At 39.4% G+C, this 22,808-nt stretch overlaps 1 protein-coding gene across 3 annotated transcripts in view; it reads left to right on the top strand.

The window, feature by feature from the left end:
* The window catches only part of PALLD (palladin, cytoskeletal associated protein), a 354,974-nt gene that overhangs the window by 13,603 nt on the left and 318,563 nt on the right, over positions 1 to 22,808 (top strand). For all 3 annotated transcript variants that reach the window (XM_045830996.1, XM_045830995.1, XM_045830997.1), the window contains exon 2: positions 81 to 1,046. In XM_045830996.1, the coding sequence (XP_045686952.1) occupies positions 154 to 1,046 (893 nt within the window). In that variant the 5' untranslated portion in view covers positions 81 to 153. The remainder of the gene's footprint in view (positions 1 to 80; positions 1,047 to 22,808) is intronic.

Genomic DNA, 22,808 nt, shown 5'->3' with positions numbered 1-22,808 from the left:
TAGTGTTAGGATAACACACACACACATACACACCCCCCACTATTACCACTCATGGCGATACCGTCTATGTTGTCTTTCAGAAGTAAACTGACATCCAGTGCCTTTAGCCTTCCTGTTGAGAGCAGACAAAGAGTGTATGAAGACTTTTCAAATATGTCAGAGACTTCCTCCCATGACTCCTTCTATGATTCCCTATCAGACATGCAGGAAGAAAGCAAGAATGCTGACTGCTTCCCTGAGCTGTCTGCTTTTCTCAGCCAGGAGGAGATAAACAAGAGCCTTGACCTGGCCCGGAGAGCTATAGCCAACTCGGAGACAGAAGACTTTGACTCAGAAAAGGAGATCTCACAGATTTTCAATACCTCTCCCATAAACTTCTGTGAAAATTCTTCCCGAAAGGAGACCAAATTGGGTGAGCCAGCCTCCTCAGGAAGACCTCTGGATAAGAGGCCAGAAGGACAGACTGAGCACACCTCCTCACCTGGGTCAAAGAGGAAAGCTGCCACCTCACCCCTGCTTGCCAGGCCCAGCTATATCCGGAGCCTGCGGAAGGCTGAAAAACGTGGTGCTAAAATTCCCAACGCAGGGGTGAAGCCTAAGCCGGCATGTCAAGGTAAGTCTGGCCCCCAGAGCCAGCTGTGTGATAAGGCGGCTAATTTCATCGAGGAGCTGACATCTATATTTAAAGAAGCGTCAAAGCCAAGAAGCAGAAGCCCCAATGGGGAGTCGTCTTCACCAGACAGTGGCTACCTGTCTCCTAAAAATCAGCCGTCAGCCCTGATGAGTGTCTCCGCCAGCCAGAGTCCCACTGAAGACCAACAAGAAATGGAAGCAGAGATGAAGTTACCTGAGGCCAGGCACTGCTACCAAGCAGACCAGGACGAGGCAGTGCCGGGCAATAGCATCTCTCACCCCCAGCCCCAGAACGCACTCCACTTCCCATCAGCTCCTCGGTTCATCCAGAAGCTGCGGAGCCAAGAAGTGGCAGAAGGAAGTAGAGTTTATCTGGAGTGCAGAGTCACTGGAAACCCAACGCCTCGAGTCAGGTAGGCATTGTTTTATTACAAATATCGAATGATTTGTGTTGAGCTTCGATGTTTTCTTTAATGTAGAAGGAGATTATTTCCTGTATAGTTAGGCTTCTGGGGTCCGAGGTAGTGTTTTCAAGTACCTGCAAGGCGAAAGCATCTCAAAATGGCAAATAGTAGTGGACCGAGTTGTCCCTGGTGAGACGCATTTGTTGTCATGAACCACCTAATACTGGGAAAAACAAAGGGCTGGACAGGCATAGAGGAGTACAAACAGGTTGTTGTATTGGACTCCGGATTAGTATCAGCCAGGGAAACTTGAAATGTGCAACATAGTTATTCAAAGGACTGTAAAAAGTGTGTGCCTAATTTCAATGTTAGCGTCTGAGGGTGGCTGAAAGTGTGGCTAAAACTAGAAGTCCACTCTGGTGAAAGGCACAGGTGTGCTGAGGCCAACCATAATCATAGCCATCTGTTTCTGCAAGCGCTCGAGGCCAGGCAGGTTCACACGTGATCGCAGAAGAAAATTCCCAGAGCAGTGGGAATGCCTGACAAGCCTTTATTCTGGGGTGGGGCAATCCACGCAAGTTGTGTGTGGCGCGGTGGGGAAGTCCCAACTCCCATGTATACCAAGTGCACGCAAAGCCAGCAGGATGCCAAGATGTTATATAGCAGAACTTGATTCTGCACATGCGAGCCCATTCTCTAGGTTATAGAACTTAATATGAACACTGCTAAGTCATAGTTGCCGGAACATCCAGGTGAGGGAACCTGACTGACTGCATTTTCCCTACGTTACCAAGTATATAATCTGGTCTAGGCCTGGGCGAAATCCGCACATATTTACTTAACATAAACACACCCACATGCGTTCTATGTGCAACCACGGAGAGTAGAACTTTCCTGACAACGATAAACCAAACCATGTGGTTCAGGTCTGTTGTTCACGCACAGGCCCCAGCACAGGTGCTGCAAAAAAGTAACAAGTGCACGAGTGTGCAGTTAGTTTCAGTCAATAAACACTTACATCACGATGTCCATCATAAGTTCTTTAGATTCTTCCTCCTTAATTGCAGAGTCTATACCTTCTGTGCAAAAGGTTAAGAGGAGTGACCCTAGAGTCAGGCTGCAGGGTTTCCAATCTTGTCCCTACCGTTTCCCCAAGTAAGCAACTTACTTTGTTGACCCAGTTTCTTCATCTGTGAAATGGGAAACATAACAATACCTACCTCATTCTGGTGGTAGGTATTTGGTGGTGGTAGATATTTTAGTCACCATTTGATGGTGACTAAATAAAATAATATGTGAAAGAGGAGAATAAGACCTTGCACCTCATGACTACTACATTGGTACCACCCATTATTTTTATCATTTCTCATTTCTTAATGTCCCATGCCAAATTAAAAATAACATTTCAAGATTATACTATAAAAATAAACCATTCATTCATTTATTTTGGAAGTTTTGCCTTTATTAATGAAACATGTTTTCACCTAAATTATGTAAATATTAAAAAGTAAATTCAAAATTATGAAATTTGGAGAAATGATAAAGGATCTCATTGGTTAAAAAAACTGGTATTTTTATTAATATATCATTTTACATCACAAACTTTACCTCTCACCCCACATCCACCAATACACATTTTCCTAGAGTTGTTTTCTTTAGTCTGACTAATCATTTCTTTAGTTCAACAAACACAGAGTAAGCATTAGTGTTACCTACTTAAAAGTGGTGTAGAAGCAGGGAATTTTTTTCCCAAGTTGTTCAACTAATTCACCTTTAGTCAGTTTTTACAGTAATTGTACTATATTATAGAAACTGACAGCAGGGGGCAGTAAAAAGCTTCTTAATGGGGTCATTTATTAGATATGTCATCCTAAATTCTGTCATCGTAATACATTATCTTTTCCATAAAAAAAGCTTCTTATAGTTTTGTCAGTAATAGAAATGAAATTGGGTATTTCTTTTGGATTCTATTTAATTTTTTAAACCCACTAATTGTGGGAACATTCTTCATTAGAAATATATTCATATGTCACTAAAACAGTTACACAGGTTTTCAAACTACAAAGGGCGCCACTTACATTTAAAACAGGCCCCTCCCAAATGTATTATCATGGCAAGTGAGTATACCATACCCTTTCACAAATGACAAAAATCAATTCATTTAATATCAAAGGATTAGTCCAACTGTACCAAAGTGCACTTAACCATCTGATAATCGGGAGACCATCAAATTTGTGCTTCTGCCCCTTTGTTTATGGAGGGGGTGTTAATTTAATTAGTAGCAACAGAATTATTAACTAGTTTTCTCTTGTCATCCCTCCACCTACCAGAGTCCACGACCAATGATCAGTAGTCATTACAAGTTGTGCCCTTCTGGGGTAATTAAGTACTTGATGAGAAAGCTCCATTGTTTGAATGACTACCACCTGCTGGTCATTTTTGTAATTTTTTTGAGTTTTGGGAATTTGGGGAATTTAGGGGGTTGGGTGTGGTTTTTGTTGTGTTTTGTGTTTTGTTTTTGACAGGCAAAGTAAATGTGCATTGGATTCTCTTAATTTCTGTTCTAAAGATCTTGTTCCTCTCTGCCACGGATTTGAAAGTGCACCTAATGCCTAGGAACATTCACTGAGCTCCTTTTCCACACGAGACATTTGACAGTCTAAAGAGAAAATATTTGAAGGAAATTTTGTATGAGGAAGAAGACTTTTAATAAAGAGTTGCGTGCCCTGGGCCATTTTAGAACCTGGCTCACACTGACTGGACCAGGGACTCAGGACCCAGAGATCAGGTGGGACAACTATTGATTGGGAGGCCTCCTCGGTAGGTCCCAGAAGCAGGTGACTTAACTTGTAGGGAGAGACCCCTATAAGCAGAGACCTGGCCGACACTGGCCAGTAAGTGCAGAGACGTTCAGTGTTGAGAAGCTGGCAGCTGCACAGGAGGTGAGGTGTGGTGCCATTGCCCATGCTAAGATCCAGACTGACTTCAAAGAAACACGCCACAGGATAACAGGGCAGCAGGCCTCGGGTTCCAGATACGAGGGGCTGGAGCACAGGGAGAACATTCTACCCTTTCAAAGTTTAGTTAAGGAAAAGTTAAGTCTACTTAACTGCTTCCAAAAATACAAAAGCATGGAGCAGGAAGTAGAGACTCGGACATAATTTAATGAGGCAGGGCTTCAGTGAATGAATTGTACAGGGCTCAAAATAGGGAAGCAAATTGCCAGACTGATATGGCTGGGCTGCTCTGCTGCTGGCCTGGAGCTTCTTACATTTGGCCTAAATAGAAACTGTTTGCTCCCGGAACCTGGGTGTAGCGCAACTTGCAGCTGTAGATGGAGTAGCCCCAGCTACAGAAGGACCGACAGAAACCGTAGGATCGAGACGCCAGGCCCATCACTGCACGACATTTCTACTTATCACCTCACCCTCCCACACCCATAACGGGCTCGAATACCACTTATGACCATAAATAGGACAGAAAAAATTCTGTTTTGCTCCTCTATGCCCACATAGTTCAACAAAAACTCAACAAAAGACAGAGGAGCTGGTAGAAGAAAAGCTTGCGTATAATAATTGAAGTTTTATACAATTTAGATAATACTCAACTGTACAAGGTTTAGGCCCTACTCAAATTATATGCAAAGTATTTATTGACAATTTGAATTATCACGTGAAATTTTTAAAAAGTCAGAAATCCCTTACATAACTTACCTTTCCTCTTCTCTCCATTCTCAACTTTTGTTAGTTGGTGAAAATCTACAAAAGATTTTGGTTTAAAGTTGCTTAGAGTACAGGTGGCAAAGACAAGGCCCACCGGCAGAATCTGGCCCTCCACCTTGTTTTATCTGGCCTGGCACCTTGTTTCTACCCAGCAGCTGAGCGCTGAGCTCTCACTTAACTGTTATACATTTATATAGCTCTAAAATTACCTTCGGCCCTTTGAAGGCAACCGCGAGGCTGATGTGGCCCCGGTGAAAATGAGTTTGATTCCCCTGACTTAGAGTATTATAAAAATGAGGCCTTCTATTTTCACTTCATGCTTTTAAAACTATTTCATTCTGGCAACCATCCATTTTAAAGCATGTAAATATAAGGAAACTAAGATAGAAAGCAAGAAATTATTTGCCTAGTAACAGAAAATAATTAATCAGCCATAGAGACTGGAATATAACTCAGGTCCTCTGAGCAGGTTCTGTAGTGGTTCACGAGAGGATTTAGCTCCCGTCATTGCTGTTTTGCTGCTCGGGCAAGTCTGACCGACAAGCTCCAGACATGGGGACACGTGGACCTGATATGTTTAAGAATCTTCTAGGACTGGAATTCATATTCTGAATATCTTTAAAGAAATGGCATCCCAATAATTTCCACAACATTGTTCCATATTTTAAAACCATAGCTATTTATAGTTATTCTTTCACTCTCTCACTCTGTCTCTTTTTTCCCCTATCTGCAGTAAGTTGGTACTGCAAAATAACTCAATCAACGTAAGCCAAAACAAATTTTAAGTGGAAGTGGGGAGGCAGATACTCTCCATCAAATAACTACAAACAAGACCTCATTCCCAATTCTTGAACAGTAGTCCAAATCATCCTTATATTCGAATTACATTGTAAGGTAAATATGAATATACTCATAAGAAACCAACACTTTTAAATACCTACTTTCTTATACTCTGGTTTCTCTTCAGATTGTATAAATCTTTCACCTTTTTAAATACACTCTGCATAAAAATTGAATCCAGCAATAGTGCAAGCATTTCTAATATTCTAAGTATAATTATTCATATCTAATCATAAGATGCCTATCAGGTCATCATTATTAGCCTAGAAAACTTTCAATTAGTGTATATAATTAAAAGCAATTTGAATTTTTTCTTTTTATAATCAAAACTCAGCATCTCCAGTACCTCTAATTAGTTTACATTAGCGTGGCTTCGATCATCATCAAAAGCCAAAGCAAGAGGATTAGCCATATCAAAATTGCAGTGCTGCCTGTAGAAATTTCCATCTCCCCAAAAGAAAGTGGAGATATAAACAGGCCCAGGCCGCTGATTTCACTCTTCTTGCTAAGGGTGTGTGGTATATCCCACTTATGGAGCACTTTGGATTGGGACAATGTGGCAACAGCGCCACCAGTCAGTAGATTATAAACATGCATGTCGTGCTTGAAAAATTAAGAGCTTAGCTCAGGAGCACTGTTTTGTTAAAGAATATTGTCAACAATGAGATACCAGATAGTTCTGTTAGGTTATCAGTAAGAAAAATCGACAATCCAGCTGTTGTTACTGCACGTGAAATGTAACTAGGTACCAAAAATTGGGGGAACAATTTTGTGATACACAATAAAGTTCAAGATGTACACACCCTAAATTTTATGTAATACCTGGTTGCCTACTTGATATCTGTATTTTGATATCTAATAGGTATAACAAATTTAATATATATAAACTGAACTGATTCTCCTCTCCTCCAAAAACCTTCTCTTTCTAAATCTTCTCTATTTCAACAAATGACAATCTTTTCTTCCAGCTTACAGCTATTCAAGGAAAAAGCCCTGGAGTCATCTCCAGCTCCTTTTTCTTACACCTCATATCACCCAGCCCATCCAGCAAATCTGCGTGGCCCTACCCCTGACATATCCGAAATCTGACCACTTCCCCTCACCTCCACTAACGAGGCTCTTGTGCAAGCCACCATCACCATTCTCTCGATGTTAGCAATCCTTCCTGATCGCTCTCCTTATTTCCATCCTTGCTCATCGCAGTCTGTACAGCACCTGGCATGCTTCTTCTTAATGAAAATTGTGATCACAGCACAATGCAAAGCCATCCAGCGCCTTCTCACCTGGCTCAGAGGAAATTCTATAGTCCTTACAAACTTTAATAAGGCCCCCTCTCTCTGCCTTCATCCCCTTCTACTACTCAGTCACCCCTGTTTAGTCCACTCCGGCCACAGCAGTGTCCTCGCTCTACCCCAGCATACCAGGCCTGCTCCTGTCGCTGGGCCTGTGCACTTGCTGCTTCCTCTACTTGGAATGCTTTTTCCCCAGATATATGCAGGATGGATTGGATTCTTCATCTTCTTCATGTCTCTCCCTCAATGTCACCTGCAGAGCATAGCCTTCCACAGCTGCTCTGTGTAAAAGAACAGGTCCTGCCCATGGCACTCTCCATTCCACTTTCTAGTTTTGTTTTACTTGTTAATAATTTTTTAATTGTCTGTCTCCCTCAGCATGATGTAAATTCCTTGAGTTAGGAACTTCCATATGATTATGATCATTGTGTCTCCTCAGCCTAGGATGGTGCCTAGAATGTACTAAGTCCTCAATAAACATATATTGAATAAATAAATGAATAAATTTCAGTCCTATGTGTACACCTGAAAGAAAGTTTTATTCATGTGTACAAGGATACATGTATAAGAATGTTCATAGCAGCATTGTTTCAAAAAAGCTGGAAAAAATCTAAATATTCATCAAAAAGAAAATGGATATCTCTTTGACATAGTGATTTCCTTACCTTTGGATATACACCCTGAAGCAGGATTGCTGGATCATACAGTAGTTCTATTTTTAATTTTTTGAAGAACATTCATATGTTTTCCATAACAGCTGTACCAATTTCCATTTTTACCAACAGTGCGCAAGCGTTCCCTTTTTTCCACATCCTCGCCTGCACTAGCTGTATCTTGTCATTTTGATAATAGCCATTCTAAAACAACTTAAGTGCCTGTTGTTGTGTGAATGAATAAAGAAAATGTAGAGTACATGTACAATGGAATAGTATTAATCCATATAAAAGAAGGAAATCCTGCCATTTGTAACAACATGGATTGACCGTGAGGGCATTATCCTTAGAAAAATAAGCCAGACAGAGAAAGAAAAATATCTCATCCATGATCTCATTCATATGTGGAACTTGTGAAAAGCAAAACTCATGCCAGGGTTTGGGGAATGGGGGGAAATGGGGAGGCATGGGTCAAAGGGTACAAACTCCCAGTTATAAGATAAGTAAGCCAGGGGAGCTCATGTACAGCATAGTAACCATCATTAATAATACTCTGTTATGTACTTGAAAATTGCTAAGGCAGTAGATCTTAGATGTTCTCATGCACACACACACAAACTTGTAATTACGTGAGGTGATAGATGTGTTGATACACCTTATTGTAGTACTAGGAAAATCATCACACCATACACCTTTAACTTGTACAATGTTATAGGTCAATTATTTCTCAATAAAGCTGTGAAAAAATAAAAGAAAATGGATAAATTGTGATATATATTCATACAATAAATGAATTAGTTTCATGAATCAGAATTCTGAAACTCACAAGCATAATAGCAATTTAAAAAATTGAGAAAAATACTTAGATTGCATGAATAAGTTTATCCATATGATGTTAAAATTGCAAAACAGGATTATTTCAGGTGTAGGCATATAGTAAGAGTCTTCTACAGAAAATACACGGGAGTGACAAATACTAAATTTCATATAGTGGTAACCATAGAAATAATGATGGGTAGTAGAGACACAGGTGTAAATTATTGTATTTTTATACTTGTTGAAAAATAATGACTTTTTATTTTACTCTGCCAACCCAGTTATGTGTTTGGTATGTTCATCAGCATTATTCCTAATGTCATGATTTACTCCTTAAATGCTATTCAAAACATGCCTTGGTGTTAAGCAATGCAAATTGAATAGGTTAGATCTTAGCTATTTGCCTTTCTGAGTTATAAGTTAATCGATTTTGTGGGTTGTTTTAGTTGTATTTTAGAGTTTTTAAAAATGTTTGTGCTTTGAATTCATGATGCCATTAATACAATATTATATGCATTCGGTCTTGTACCAAAGATCTTGTATGGTGTGATCTTCACGGTTTATTGGCTGTCGAGGGTGCAAAAATTTGTATATGAGTCTCTTGCTCTTAAGAAAAAAAATCTATATTTACACACACACGCACACACGTACACACAGGGAACATTTTTGGAACTAGCAAAAGTCTGAAGACAAGTGAGAGTAATATTCACTCTTTCACCATCCCAACGGCCTTCCCCCTGTCATTGTCCTGGAGTGGTAGCAGCGAGCAAAATGGGGCAGCTTTTAAAGGAAACATAACAATTTCATAGTTTCCTATTCCTCATTCTTTTATTATTTCATTTTTAAAGATTTTTTTATTTGTACATTTTGCATTGAATTGAAAAACAAAGTCTTTTATATTTTACAGAGGATAATAAATATTCTCTAAGACACTAAACTGCCATTGAGCTAGAGACCACAAGAGACGGAGCGACAGAATGGCCCCGTTGTTTTCACTGAAATGAAGATCCAGCTTTGTTTTCTATTCCTCCGTGCAGGGGATTTCTGGGAGTTAAGACGTTAAAAGGACATGTCCTATCGTGCTGTGTTGTCCTCTTTCCTATACTTTCCAGTTTTTCTCAATCCCTGTTTTCATCCAAAATCGCTCCAGGTGTAATTCTCACTAGAAAAAGTGGCTGTACCTCTGCCATGCTTTAACTGCCAGAAGACCATCATTAATGAGAATAGTGAATCTGCTTCCATAGACCTGTGAGTGAAATGGACTCACCCAGCATCACTGAACCCAGGAAATGTTGTCCCTGAGTTATTTAATGATATGAACATTACAGAGTGACAGCAGCTGCCTTATCACCTTTTCTTGGTCAACTCATGCCACCGTCGTGCCGTGCCAGGTCCACTGCACTGGGGGTGATCATGCTGCTAATGCTGGTATGGCAGTGAATCAAGGAGCGAGCTTGATGTTCGAGGCACATGTGGAGTATGACTATGGTCAAAACTTTGAATGGATTGTCACAGTCATTGGTATCTAGCCATGAAGTAGCAGTAGCCAAATTAGACAGTAGCATCTGTTCTAAAGCATTGATGCTATCATTTCAGCTTGCATCTCAATGGCCAAGTTTCTGGATTTAACAAGAAAACCAATCAATAAACAAATACCATCATAAACTTTCATAAGAAATACAGGTAGTCAAAGGGAATCCTTTTAGAATTAAAAACATGCTGGTGTATAAACACGTATGTGAGCTCATGGACTAGACAGCAGAGGAGCTTAGCGACTTCCAGGACAGATTCTGGAGCAGGAGTGCGAACTTTGGCTCTGTCTCCCATCAGGTGGGTCACCGTCACAAGTCACTTAACCTTTCTGTGCCTCAGTTGTATTTTTGGGAAAATGGGAGTGGGAAGAGTACCTACCTTGTGCGTTACTCTGAGTGTTAAGTCCATTCACACAGAGAAAGAGTTTAGAACTTTTCCAGGAACATGGTAATATATTAAGATATTATAGCATTATTATTATTATTATTATAAAGCGTTCACTTTATTGTTTATTGTCATCAATTTGGTATAAACGCCTTACACCCTACTTTCTCAAAAACCTTTGAATCTGTCTTCTTTCTTTAAAATCTTCTTCCTACCATTATCTTCGATATTGCCAAGTATTCACTATGGCATTGAGTTTACAGAGAGGGCACACTTCAACATTATAGGCTAAACAAAAAATTTATCAGGGACACAGTATGTCTTGAAAGGTATTTCTGACCCTATTTGGAGAGCGAGTCCTAGATGTGTATCTCCAGGACAGGGTCCTGGCTGCCATGGGATGCAGTGGGGGCCTTTCCCCTTGGCTCTGTCTGTCTGCATTTTCTAGAAACCTGTACCTCACTTGGCCCTCTGTTCCTTCCCTGCTGCAGGGGATGGGATCAAAGCCAAAGAAAAGTAATTGATTTCCATCTCCACCCCTCCCTCCTACAGCTAATTATCTTCCCATCCTCTCTCTCTAAACCTCAAAGCTGTGAAGGTCATCCTTACTGTGGATTACAGTCAACTTAAAAAGCCTTCAAAAAATCAAATCTCTTTGACGATTGTTCTCTTGCTGCTTTTTAAATGACTTGGCAATTTTCCTAAGTTTACCTCGTGGCTCCTTGTTAAATATTTGCTAACGCCAATTAAAAGTGGTTCCTCAACACTCTAGACACTCCCTGGTTTGTTTTTAAATTTTTTTACTCCAATAATTTCAGTAGGAAGAAAACTAAAAATAATTTAAGTAACAAATGCAGGCTCTTTCCCCTGCTAGATTAAAACTGGCTTGGTTTTGTATTTTCTTCCTACTAAGTATTATACCATACAGCCAAACTCTCAGAAGGAAAAGAATTTGCTTTTTGGAAGTTTATTTTATTGTTATGCAAACTACTGCAAAGCAGTTCTTTTCAAAGAATTTGACTCTGAAGTTTCAGACGTTCACAGTCAAAACTACTCAATGTCTCAAATCTTACTTTAAATACTTACTGACAAGTTTCTTCACTTGCCCTGGGGCAGTACCGCATCACGGATCACTGAATCTGTTCCGGTATAATTACAGCAATTTGAGAACTCCATTAGACATTGCATTCTTTGGACAGTTACAGGGAGTTACTTTATAATACATCTGTAGCAAGTACAATTATAAGTCTGAAATTTAATACAGCTTACCACACTAAAATGCAAAAATTTCCTACAAGTTGGTGTATTCAAATCATGTGTAGCAATAGAAATTATTTTTCCTGTTTAATTTTAATTTGAGCCAAGAAATAGTGTCATATTTAATACCTGCTGGAATAGAAATAAATTGCTAGTCACCTAAGCACTGATAGAGGAAACCCAATCAAAAGTCTTTCCTGGAAAAAAAGATTACTAATTACAAGTGGAAACGTTGTTGTTCTCTTGGTTATGAGTTCTAGCAGTGAAGTCTGGTTCTGTGTAACAGCGTATGGTAAATTAGGCCACGGAAACATTTTCCAATCGGTTATAAAATGCACATGTGGGCCAGGAAACTTAAATAAAAATGACCTAAGAAAAAAGAACTTTTTTCCTTAAGGTGACATCTTTTAGCCTCTGTCCCTGGAATTGGAAAAGTACTTTCTAATGGGAAAACAAAGAACAAGTCTGGGGAAAGGATTGCCAAATAATGGAGGAGAGTCTTCACAGGAGGGGAAAATGGAAAGGGGAGGAGGTGGAGGAGGAGGAAGAAAAGGGGAAGGTGAAGAAAAGAGGAAGGAAAGGAGAGAGGGAGGGAAGGAGAAAAATTACATTGGAAGATAATTGGTTCTTCCTTTAAAACCCAGAGAGATTTTCTAAATTTCTTTTATCATCATAGAAGGTATTGCCAACCAACAGCATTAACAGAATAAGTTCTAGCTGCATTTATGCACAGAGAGGACAATGGATGTGTTGTTGATGAAGTCTAGGAAGATGAGGTAGAAATGTTACTCTCTCAGTTTTGGATTTTGAACTATCACAGAGAGAGAATAAGAATTCTCCACATCGTTATACAAATTTGGTTTTGATGAAGGAGCCAATGTGGATGAGCAAGCTTTCTAGAGTAAAGTGACCACTGAGAAGGTTTTCGTCACAAATAAGAGGGTTTGATCAAGCGTAAGAGCTTAGCTAGGGCTAATCACACCTGTCTAGGGGCTTTGCCATTCCCCTGATGAAGAGACTGTGACAGTTAACATCGGAAACTTAACTGTAGCGATATGTCTACGCAGTCATTGTGCAGGATCAGACAGATGAGGTCTGTCCAGAAAAAGTCCAGCCATTGTTAATATAATGACAATGGTTTGCATGACGTTGATGTAACCTGGCAGCCACAAGGAGTAGACTGGAATGCACATGAGTGAACAAATAACAAATTCACTGTACTAGTCAGTGGGGGCGGCAGATGCCCTTGTGTGAGCATGTGCACTGTGTGGCCATTGCATTCAAAATGACTGAGCAAGTAGAGCAATGAATCTGCATCAGATTTTGCGTTAAGCTTGAACATTCCTCCAGGGAAACTATTCAGATGATTCAGAAGGCTTTTGGGGATGATGCAATGAATGCAGTGCAAATAAAAGTGTGGGACAAATGCTTCAAAGGTGGTTGAGAATATTCTTCTAGTAATAATAATAGATACAATAATATTAATAGCCAGCATTTTTTTTGAGTTCTTAGCATGCGCCAGTCATTCTTTTGAGACCTTTACATTCATAAACTCACTTATTCCTAGAGGTAGATACTACTGTATTGCTTGGATTCTAAGACATATATTTTGTGACACTTGAACGTCCTTGTAATCAGAATGCACCCTCCAGTGAAGAGCACTTCACAGCCACTGTCAGACCACAGGCGTGATGTGGCTGGTATTGCCTGTGCACATAAAGATTTGGTAAGAATTGTTTCCTTTGTCATTTTAGTTCTTTGCATTATTGACATTACATGCTGAGTTTTTTTTCTTAATGGTTCATTTTTTTAAAGGCATCATAGCGAGCGGCATCTTAGAGTCAAAGAATACAGTATTATTATCTCCATTTTTTAAAAGAAACTAAGGCATGAATTGTTTAGGAAAGTTGCCCACTTATCCACTGCCCTATTCTGCCAAACAAAACCGAACGAGGTACACTGCCTCTCTGACAGAACAGTACTCCAGCAGAAAACCAGGGTGATCTCCAGCTTGCCCTTAACAACACCTAGCACAGTAGCTGTAGTTTTCTAAAAACGAAGTGCCTGTCAATGGCTTCTCTTCATTGTCCCACACAACACTGGGAAAACTTGGAAAAGAGCCATGATCTGTGACTTACTGGTCCTCATGAGAAAACCTCACCCTGTGTGCACGCCCGGCCCACTCTGTCGTGTTGTCCTGAGGGAGAGCCAGCATCTTTAGTGGCAGGAACAATCTCCATTGATGTGGCTTGTGAGGGCATGGGCTATAACTTCCACTATCAAAGCCATGGAGCCAGGTCTCTCTCTTTCTCTCATAAACAGAGCAGTAATCCCAAGCAGAACATAATAGGTATGATTTGTAATCTAGTATGGTCCCATTTAATTCTTATGTTCAGTGGCCAGCATGTTACTTAAGAATGTGCCGTCATATGTTGGCCAGAATCCCAATACATGGAACCATTCCACACTCCAAGAACAAGGACACATCACTGCTGCCTGAAATAAAAGGGAAGCAGGCCCCAACAATGCCGACAGCGTGTTAGTTCAACTGATTTCTGATAGACCTTTTCTACAAAAGGCCATTACAGAATATACTATGGTAAGGTCAGTTCTTACAGAATAAATTATTTTAACGTTGAGCAGGCAGCTATTAAGAAGGAAGTATCAATATTGAAGAAATAGAATTGATTTTGTGGACGATACATAGGGTGAGCATCACTACAGCATTAAAAATTCATGGGCACATCAAAATGACAGCTACTCGGCCCAGCATCACGACCATTCATCAGGGGCCACACAGTGTGGCGAAGACTGAGGGCAGGTGCTACCCGTGTAGTGTGGGGAAGGGGGCGCTCACAAAACGTGCCATCTTACCTCAGGGTTGGGTCAGCTCCATTTAGAGGAAACAGGTGCTGCCCAGTAATACGTACTCAGTTCCACAAATACCTTGACCCACTCATTTCTGACCTGGGTTTTAATATTTGACAGAGTATTTTAACTGGAGGTTTCTGGAGTATATGATTTAAAGACGCCATTTGTTTTACTATTTGTTGATGGAACATACCGACGTACTGCTTCACATTAGAGATGCCATCATTTCTAGTTTAAACAACTGAAATTCCACAGAGAAACAGACAGCGGAATCACTTTAGTATGAGGACTGTTGTGTGTTTGGACTGTATTTTTTTCCAAGTTCTAACATGTCAGTGCAGGTAGAATAATGACTCTATTCACAGGGTATCCTACCCCAGATCAAAGTAACTCTACTTCCGCTGAATAATACATAATAGATACCTGTAATACTTCCATTGCCAACTTATTTTTTCTCTTTTTTAAAATTAAATTCACTGGGGTGGTGTTGGTTAATAAGATTATATAGGTTTCAAGGTACACTTCCATGATACATGGCCTTATTTGTACTATGTGCCCACCACCCAAAGTCAAATTAACTTTTGTCTCCATTTTGGCCCCCCTTACCCTTTACCACCCTCCACACCTTTACTATCCTCCACCCTTCTTCCCTCTGGTAACCACCATATTGTTGTCTGTGCCTATGAGTTTCAGTTTTATATTCCATAGATGAGTGAAATCACATAGTTCTTAGCTTCTTCTCTCTGCCTTATTTCACTTAGCATAATATTCTCAAGGTCCATCGATGTTATCACAAATGGCAGTCTTTCGTCCTTTCTTATGGCTGAGTAGTATTCCACAGTACACCACGTCTTTATCCAATCATCGACTGAAGGACACTGGTTGTTTCCATGCCTTGGCCACTGTGAATAGTGTTGCAATTAACATAGGGGTGCACATATCTTTGTGAATAAATGTTTTCAAGTTTCTCAGGTAGATACCCAGAATCATATGGAAACTCTATTCTTAATTTTTTGAGGAAACCCCACCCTGTTTTTCATAGTGGCTGTGCCAGTGTACATGTCCACTAGCAGTGAATGAGAGTTCCTTTCTCCCCACAGCTTCTGTGACACTTGTTATTACTTATTTTGTTGTTAATGGCCATCCTAACAGTTATGAGGTGGTATCTCATTGTAGTTTTGATTTGCATTTCCCTAATAGCTACTGAAGTTATGTGATATATGAGCATCTTTTCATATATCTGTTGGCCATTTTTATGCCTTCTTGAGAGAAGTGTCTGTTCAGATCTTCTGCCCATTTTTTAACTGGATTGTTTGTTGTTGAGTTGAATGAGTTCTTTATGTATTTTGAATATCAACCTCTTGTTGGAGTTGTTGTTTGCAAATATCATCTCCCACTAGATTGTTGCCTTTTTGTTTGGTTTGTGGTTGTTTTTATAGTTGTTGTTTGTCTTGTTTTTTTTTTTTTTGCTGTGCAGAAGCTTTTTAAATTTGATATAGTCCCATTCATTTGTTTTTACTGTTAGGATCAAATTCATAAAATCTTCTCTAAGACCAAGGTCCCTAAGTTTAGTACCTATGTTTCCTTCTACGTAATTTATTGTTTCAGGTCTCATATTAGGTCTTTGGCCCATTTTGAATTAATTTTTGTGGGGACAAACTGTAGTCTACTTTCATTCTTTTTTATGTGGCTTTCCAATTTTACCAGTGCCATTTACTGAAGAAGCTTTCTTTTCTCCACTGTGTGTTTTGGCTCCTTTGTCAAAAACTATTTGCCCATATCCATGTGATTTTATTTCTGAGCCCTCAGTTTCATTCCATTGGTTTGTGTGTCTGTTTTTCTGCCAACACTATGCTCATTTGACTATCATTGCTTTGTAGTATGATTGGAAGTCAGGTAGTGTGATACCTCCACCTTCATTCTTTTTTCTCAGGGTTGCTTTAGCTATTCAGGGTCTTTTGTGGTTTCATACAAATCTGATTATTTTTTTGTTCTACTTCTTAAAAAATGTCATTGAAATTTTGATGGGGATTGCATTAAATCTTATATTGCTTTGGGTAATAAAAAAGTTCATATTTACCTAGTCCCTTTCATCTGTAAACCCTAAAATCTTAACATTTATTCATCTAGTATGCTCTGTAAAATGGCTTTAGTTCTTCAGAATTTAAAGGTTTTTCTTCTAACAAAAAAACAAGTGCCTTTCCTCTCCACACAAAATTCAGCTTCCCACACATAGCTCCTGAGCTCACAAAGTCATTTTTTTTCTCAGAACTAGCTCTTAGCTACCTGCATTTCAGAATGCACTATATGATCTCAGCAGTTTCTTGACTCCATAGGGTCTTCCTCAAGTTCTCAACTGTCACACATGTGTTTCTTCTCTTCCCCTTTTGAGGGTTGTCTGGCTTTCAGATTTTGACAAATCAGGAAAAGATCAAACCCAGCCAAAACCTGTCTTTCATTATAGTTTGCTCTGGTTGATACGTTAAATTTTCTCACATTCATGGATTTAGAGTAAACTATGATCCAAACTGAAAAATGAGTTGGGTTCATCTCTTTCACTCATATCCACATTGCAGATCTGGGGTTTTTTACTCACCACACTGAGTGCTATCTTTTGCCCTCTTGCCTCACTTTCATCTAGGAAGCCTGCTTACCCCTCAGGTAGATTTATAGAAATACAGCTTTGTTTGCCTTTTAGCATTCTAGTATAATGGCTTACCTGCTCTAATCACCTCTGCTTAGTGCCCACAGGATGATGGGTGATGAATATTAGAATTTACCTGATGCGCTTGGCATGCAGAGTGTTTCCTCAAATCCTCACCTGCGTGGCTATGTTTAGTCAACCAAATACAGTCAGCAGATCTTAGATTATCAAAGCAGTAAGCGAGCTTGAAGTCAGGGGTTAAAAAATTACAGAGAGGCAAATGAAGGCTCAAAACAGAGAATCAGAAAGAGGCCAGGTGAAGGATTAGAAGCAGATGGCCTCAGAAACAGTTCCAAGAAGAAATGAGAAAAGGCAGAACTGGAGATGGTTGAGTGCTAGAGACCATCCCCACAGCCATACACCAGATATTTCCAGATCAAACCTCCAGGGGAAATAAGTTAACATGCAGGAGTCTCCTGTTTTGCTGACCAGTTGTGAAATTTTTCTCAGCTATTTGTGAAGAAATACTTGTTTGTGAAGAAATACTTGTTTGCTCACCACATTTATGTGACAACAATCCTAAAATGAGTTAGATCATTGCTGAAAACAGTAATGTTCATGGGTTGCTTCCTTATGTCTTAACAGTATAGGCATGGAAGGGGATGAAGACAATACCTCCTTTGGGTTCCCTGTGCCTTTAAAAAAATCTTTCTTAATGGATCAGAAAAGAAATTTGCAAATATGCCTTTGGACCAGCTAACACAAAAATTGTATTGAGGTTATGAAAATACAAGTATTTAAATATGCGTGTGCTCTTTGGCCTGCTCTTGCAAATTTTGCCCCCTATCCCCACCTATCCTCTGACTGGTCATCTTTCACAGGCCCCATTGGATCCTCTCTCCACTCTTCTCCACCTCTCTTGCCTTTGGAAGTTGACCTCGGGGGCACTCCAACAGATTTCTTCAGGTTCTGGCAGGGTTCAGCCCCCAGAAAGCCCTGGTAGGTTAGAACAAATGAGGAGAGGAATTCAAGATAATTAGTCCCCTGGCTTCATCCCTGTGGGTTTGTCCTGTCTCCATCCATCAAATGAAGGTCTTCTCTCAACATGCTACTCTGCTCTGTGTCCAGGAAGCTGCTTCCTCCCTTGGTCCTGGGGGCTTAGGGGTGGTAACAGTCTGCCCTACAGCCCCAACTGACACGTTATCCCCATGGATCTACCACCTTTAGATCTACTCCTGTCGTGGAACCCCCCTTGTGCTATCTGAGATTTACTGCATCCTCTCTTCCCAGCTGAGACCACAGCATCCTTCTTCTGATCACCCATATCTATGGAGAAAGATGACCCCAAATCCTTATAATCCACATAAGGCAACATGATCAACTCTTAAAATGCTTTACCCTGAAATTGCTAAAGCAAATTTTGGATTACTCACAGGCAAGTTATCCAGCTTGCAAATTATTTTTCCAGCTCTGTGTTCCATTTTACTTCTCATTGTTTGCTTTTAGGCTTTTTAACTAAACTCTGACTCCAATTTTGATGTTTAGTAAAAGAATCACATTTATGTGAAGGTAGAAATCACATTTTATGTCATTAGTGGAATTTCCTTATCTATACATTCTCTGCCAATGAGAAAAATAATGAGTAACACTTAATTGATCATTATGTATGCCTGACATTTTTCTAAGGATCTTATAGTCGTTCTCTCATCCAAGCCTCATGAGAGGTCTCTGGGGCAGGCTCCATTATTACTGTACAGCATCACCACTTTACACAGGAGGAAATGATGTGAAGAGGGGAGCAAATTACCCAAAGACGCACTCTTGGTTAGTGGTATATAGGGAATTACTAATTCTAAGAGTTGACTGTTTGGCAGAGTTCCTCATTATTGGTGTATTATTTATTTGAAGTGGTGTTTTGTATAAAAAAAGACCAAAATAAAAATAGTGCCCAAACCTAGTGATTTAAAAGAACAATTTTTCTTATTATCGTCTTCCACTTGCTAGTCTGTTTGAAGGCTAGCTACCACAAGTGTATTCTCGGGCAATTTTTTCATGTCAATTATGCTGGACAGAGTGGACTCTAATGAGAACCCAATACACAAGCTACCTTGGGGTGAGAGTCAGGAGGATGGCATAGCAGGGTTATAGTTTGAATTAGAAGTCGAAATAGAGGTAGACAGAGGGGTCCAAATTAATGGTAAGGAGGAAGTGCCCCGCATGTCAATTAGGAGTACCTGTAAGAATTTTCCTCTTCACACAGACTAAAATTAAAAAGGGATGGAAAAAAATATTTCATGAAAATAGAAACCCCCCAAAAAAGCTGAGAGAGCAATAGTTATGCCAGACAAAATAGACTAAAACAAAGACTATAACAAGAGACAACAAAAGGACCAAGAATTCCACTTCTGGGTATTTATCTGAAGAAACCCAAAATACTTAATTGTAAAGACATATACATATGTTCCTTGCAGCATTATTTATAATAGCCAAGACATGGAAGCAGTCTAAGTGTCCATCAATAAATGAATAGATAAAGAAGAAGTGGTGCATTTATATAATGAAATATGACTTAGCCATAAAAAGAAAGGAATCTCGCCATCTGCAATAACAGGGATGGACCTGGAGAGTACTGTGCTGAGTGAAGTAAGTCAGACAAAGACAAATGCCATGTGATTTCACTTATATGTGGAATCTGAAAAATAAAATAAATGAACAAGCAGACCGAAAACAGACCCATAGATACAGAGAACATTTTGATGGTTGCCAGATGAAAGGGGTTTTCAAGAGATGTATAAAAAAATAAGCGAAGGTATTAAGAAGTACAAACTGGTAGTTACAGAGCAGTCATGGTGATGTAAAGTACAGCATAGTAAATATAGTCAATAATATTGTAATAACCTTGTATGGTGTCAGGTGGGTACTAGATTTATTGGGGTGATCACTTCATAAATTATATAAATGTCCTATCACTGGGTTGTGCACCTGAAACTAATATAATATTGTACATCAATTGTAAATTGTAATACAAAATACATTTGTAAAAAATGTTGTCTGCCCTTCAAAGCTTGACTCCCTTCTTCAGCATGTAACCTGTAGCAGAGTGTGAGCGGAGTGCTGGGGCGGGAAGGAGGAGGACAGCAGGACATCACACAGGTCAGAGGGCATGGCCTCCTCACACTCTCGCTGAACTGCATTTCCGAGATGCAGAGGGAAAAGCCATGGCTAGTTTTCCCCTCCAGAAAATTAAACAGGTAAATTGCAACGTTCAACTTGTCTGTTTCGTCACATCTAGAAAATAATCATTTAATATGAAATAAAAATTTTTGAGATACCATAGTTCATTTTCAAAAACTATCTATGTTCTAATTCAACAGCAGCCTGTCTGGTAGGTCTCAAAGAACCGTGGAAGGCTGTTACAAAGTCAAATAAAGCAGGTGTGATTTTATATCACATAATTACACACAAAATCATTCCGTATTGCTTTTGTTTTCCAAAATGAAAACCAGATTAAATGCATGAAAATAAATGTTTAAGACATCAAAGCAAAACACATTCCTTCTTCACCTAAAATACAGATTCAAACACATATTTTCATTTTACAGTATGTGTAAATTTCAAACTAGTTGCACATTTCTCAACCAGGTTTTCCCTCACTCTAGATAGTACACATTTTAAAAAATATTTTGCAGAACATTTTAATTTCTTAATAAAAAATATTTTGTTTAATCAGTCTGCTGTGGTCCTCAGGTCCTGTGTAGGAATGATTACATATTTGAAATAGTAGGAATAAATCCTTCAGGACAATTTATTCCCCAGAACAGTGAGCATATATAATTGGAAGAAATGGAATAACAATAACTAACTTTAATTTGTCCACTGCAACTGGCAACAGAGGAAAATAGTTCATTAAGATCTCAAAGACTGGAATAAAGAATTTTACTTAATCACCTCAATCTTCTCACTGAAATAAATATCTCATTGCAAGTGGGTTCTCCGCCCTTTTACTTTAATGTTAACTGAATGTATTTGCATGAATTGGGAACATGTAATTCATACAATGGACACTTGCAGAATGAATAGTCTCCGAGGGTAAAGCTCTGTCAGGTGTCAGAGGGTACAATGATCTGGTCCATCATGTCAGTAAACAGAATTGCAGGAGGGGGCCAGGTGACATAGTTATTTGTAATTGGACATTTCTGCCTCTCAAGATATGGACATAATTGTTGCCTACTCTTACCAGTGTTATGGCTTGTGAAAGGTCAAAACACACCCCAGGACTTCTCCCACTTCCTTCCTAACCTTTGGGACTTCTGCTGCTGCACATGCTGCTTCTGTGCTGCAGTGACCGGACTCAGAGGTGTAAATGCAGCATCTCTTTAAGTTTCACATTTAAAAATTTATCTGCATTCGTAGCCTGATAAGCTTCACAGAAAATGGTGTAAAAAGAAAGAACTGAGAGATCAGGAATACATGTCTCCCTAGGGAGGCAGGTGTTTCACCAACAAATATCAGGGACCGCCATGCTTTGCAGGATTCCATCAGACTTGCCTAGCCTTCGCCTTTCCCCATCTTGCTCTCACGTCTCTCTCCAAACTACCTTCACTTCTTCAACCTTCCCTTCTCTCTTGGATAGCAATAGAAGTTCCAAATTATTTTTCTTCTAATAGACAGGGCAGCATCCCCCTCCTTTGAAGTCTTGGAACCATCTGACACATAGATATTTCCAACACAGAATTCTCTCCCTGGAAGGAACTCTTATGTAAACTGTAAATTATATTTTGAAAATATTCTCCCTCTTATCACATACTCTTAATTCAAGGCATGAATAATATATTCAAGGAAAATAATATATTCTATTATTAGGGGTTGCTTATAGAAGCAAGATTTATTGATTTTATGTGTATATGAATATGTATGAACATATGAATATGTATAATTGTGGGATATGTGATTTTTTTAATACTGTTTGGTTAGAAAGGCATTTAGAGTAACAAACAACATTATTTAAGAAGACTAAGATAATTTTTAAGCTGATGTGATGAATCTCAAATAGATGATTAGGCCCAGAATCTTCTGATTATTTTGCTTGGACAAATTATGGCGCTAATGGCTGGCACCAAGTTTCTGGAAAGAATACCCCAGGTACAGATATAATTCATCTTAAAGCACAGGAATGATAAAGTACCAAAGTTTCAATCTGAGCAAAGCTGCCAAGTCAGAAGGAGTGAATGACTGGGAAGGATCCTAGGTGATGCCAGTCACATATCTTCTGTCTCGGTCCTAATGAACTTGACCTAAGAAACTCAGTCTCTGAAGTTTACAAATAAAGCAAAAGGACAAGACCACACATAATGAATACTCACCAAAAAAAAACAAAACACAAATGGTGATGAAAATTCATGTTAATACAATGCAGATACAAGGTAGATAGATACAAAGTTGTCTTGATAAATATGACGGCCATCAGGTCAACAGAAACAGCTGCCCTACTGAGAAAGTTGCTCGAGAGAAAGTCACTCTGTCCGTGCAGTAAATCCTTTCCTACCTTGACAATGTGTGGGTGGGGTGGGGTGTCTTATGGAGGAATCGTCCCGTCCCTAGGTCCTACTCCTATTACAAAGAACCCACAAGGAAATTAGGTCCTTACTACAGCACATTATTTCTATGAGCTATCCTAGATATTGACTCAAAAATATGATCCACCAAGAAACACCAGGTATTATAGGAAAATAAATACCATGAGAGAACTTTGCATTTCT

The sequence above is a fragment of the Phyllostomus hastatus genome, unplaced genomic scaffold (genome assembly GCF_019186645.2).
Source record: "Phyllostomus hastatus isolate PE091 unplaced genomic scaffold, TTU_PhHast_1.1 phas_contig_159, whole genome shotgun sequence".
Taxonomy (NCBI): domain Eukaryota; kingdom Metazoa; phylum Chordata; class Mammalia; order Chiroptera; family Phyllostomidae; genus Phyllostomus; species Phyllostomus hastatus.
The sequence above is the reverse complement of the archived record's forward strand: the minus strand, read 5'-3'. Positions and strand labels throughout refer to the sequence as shown.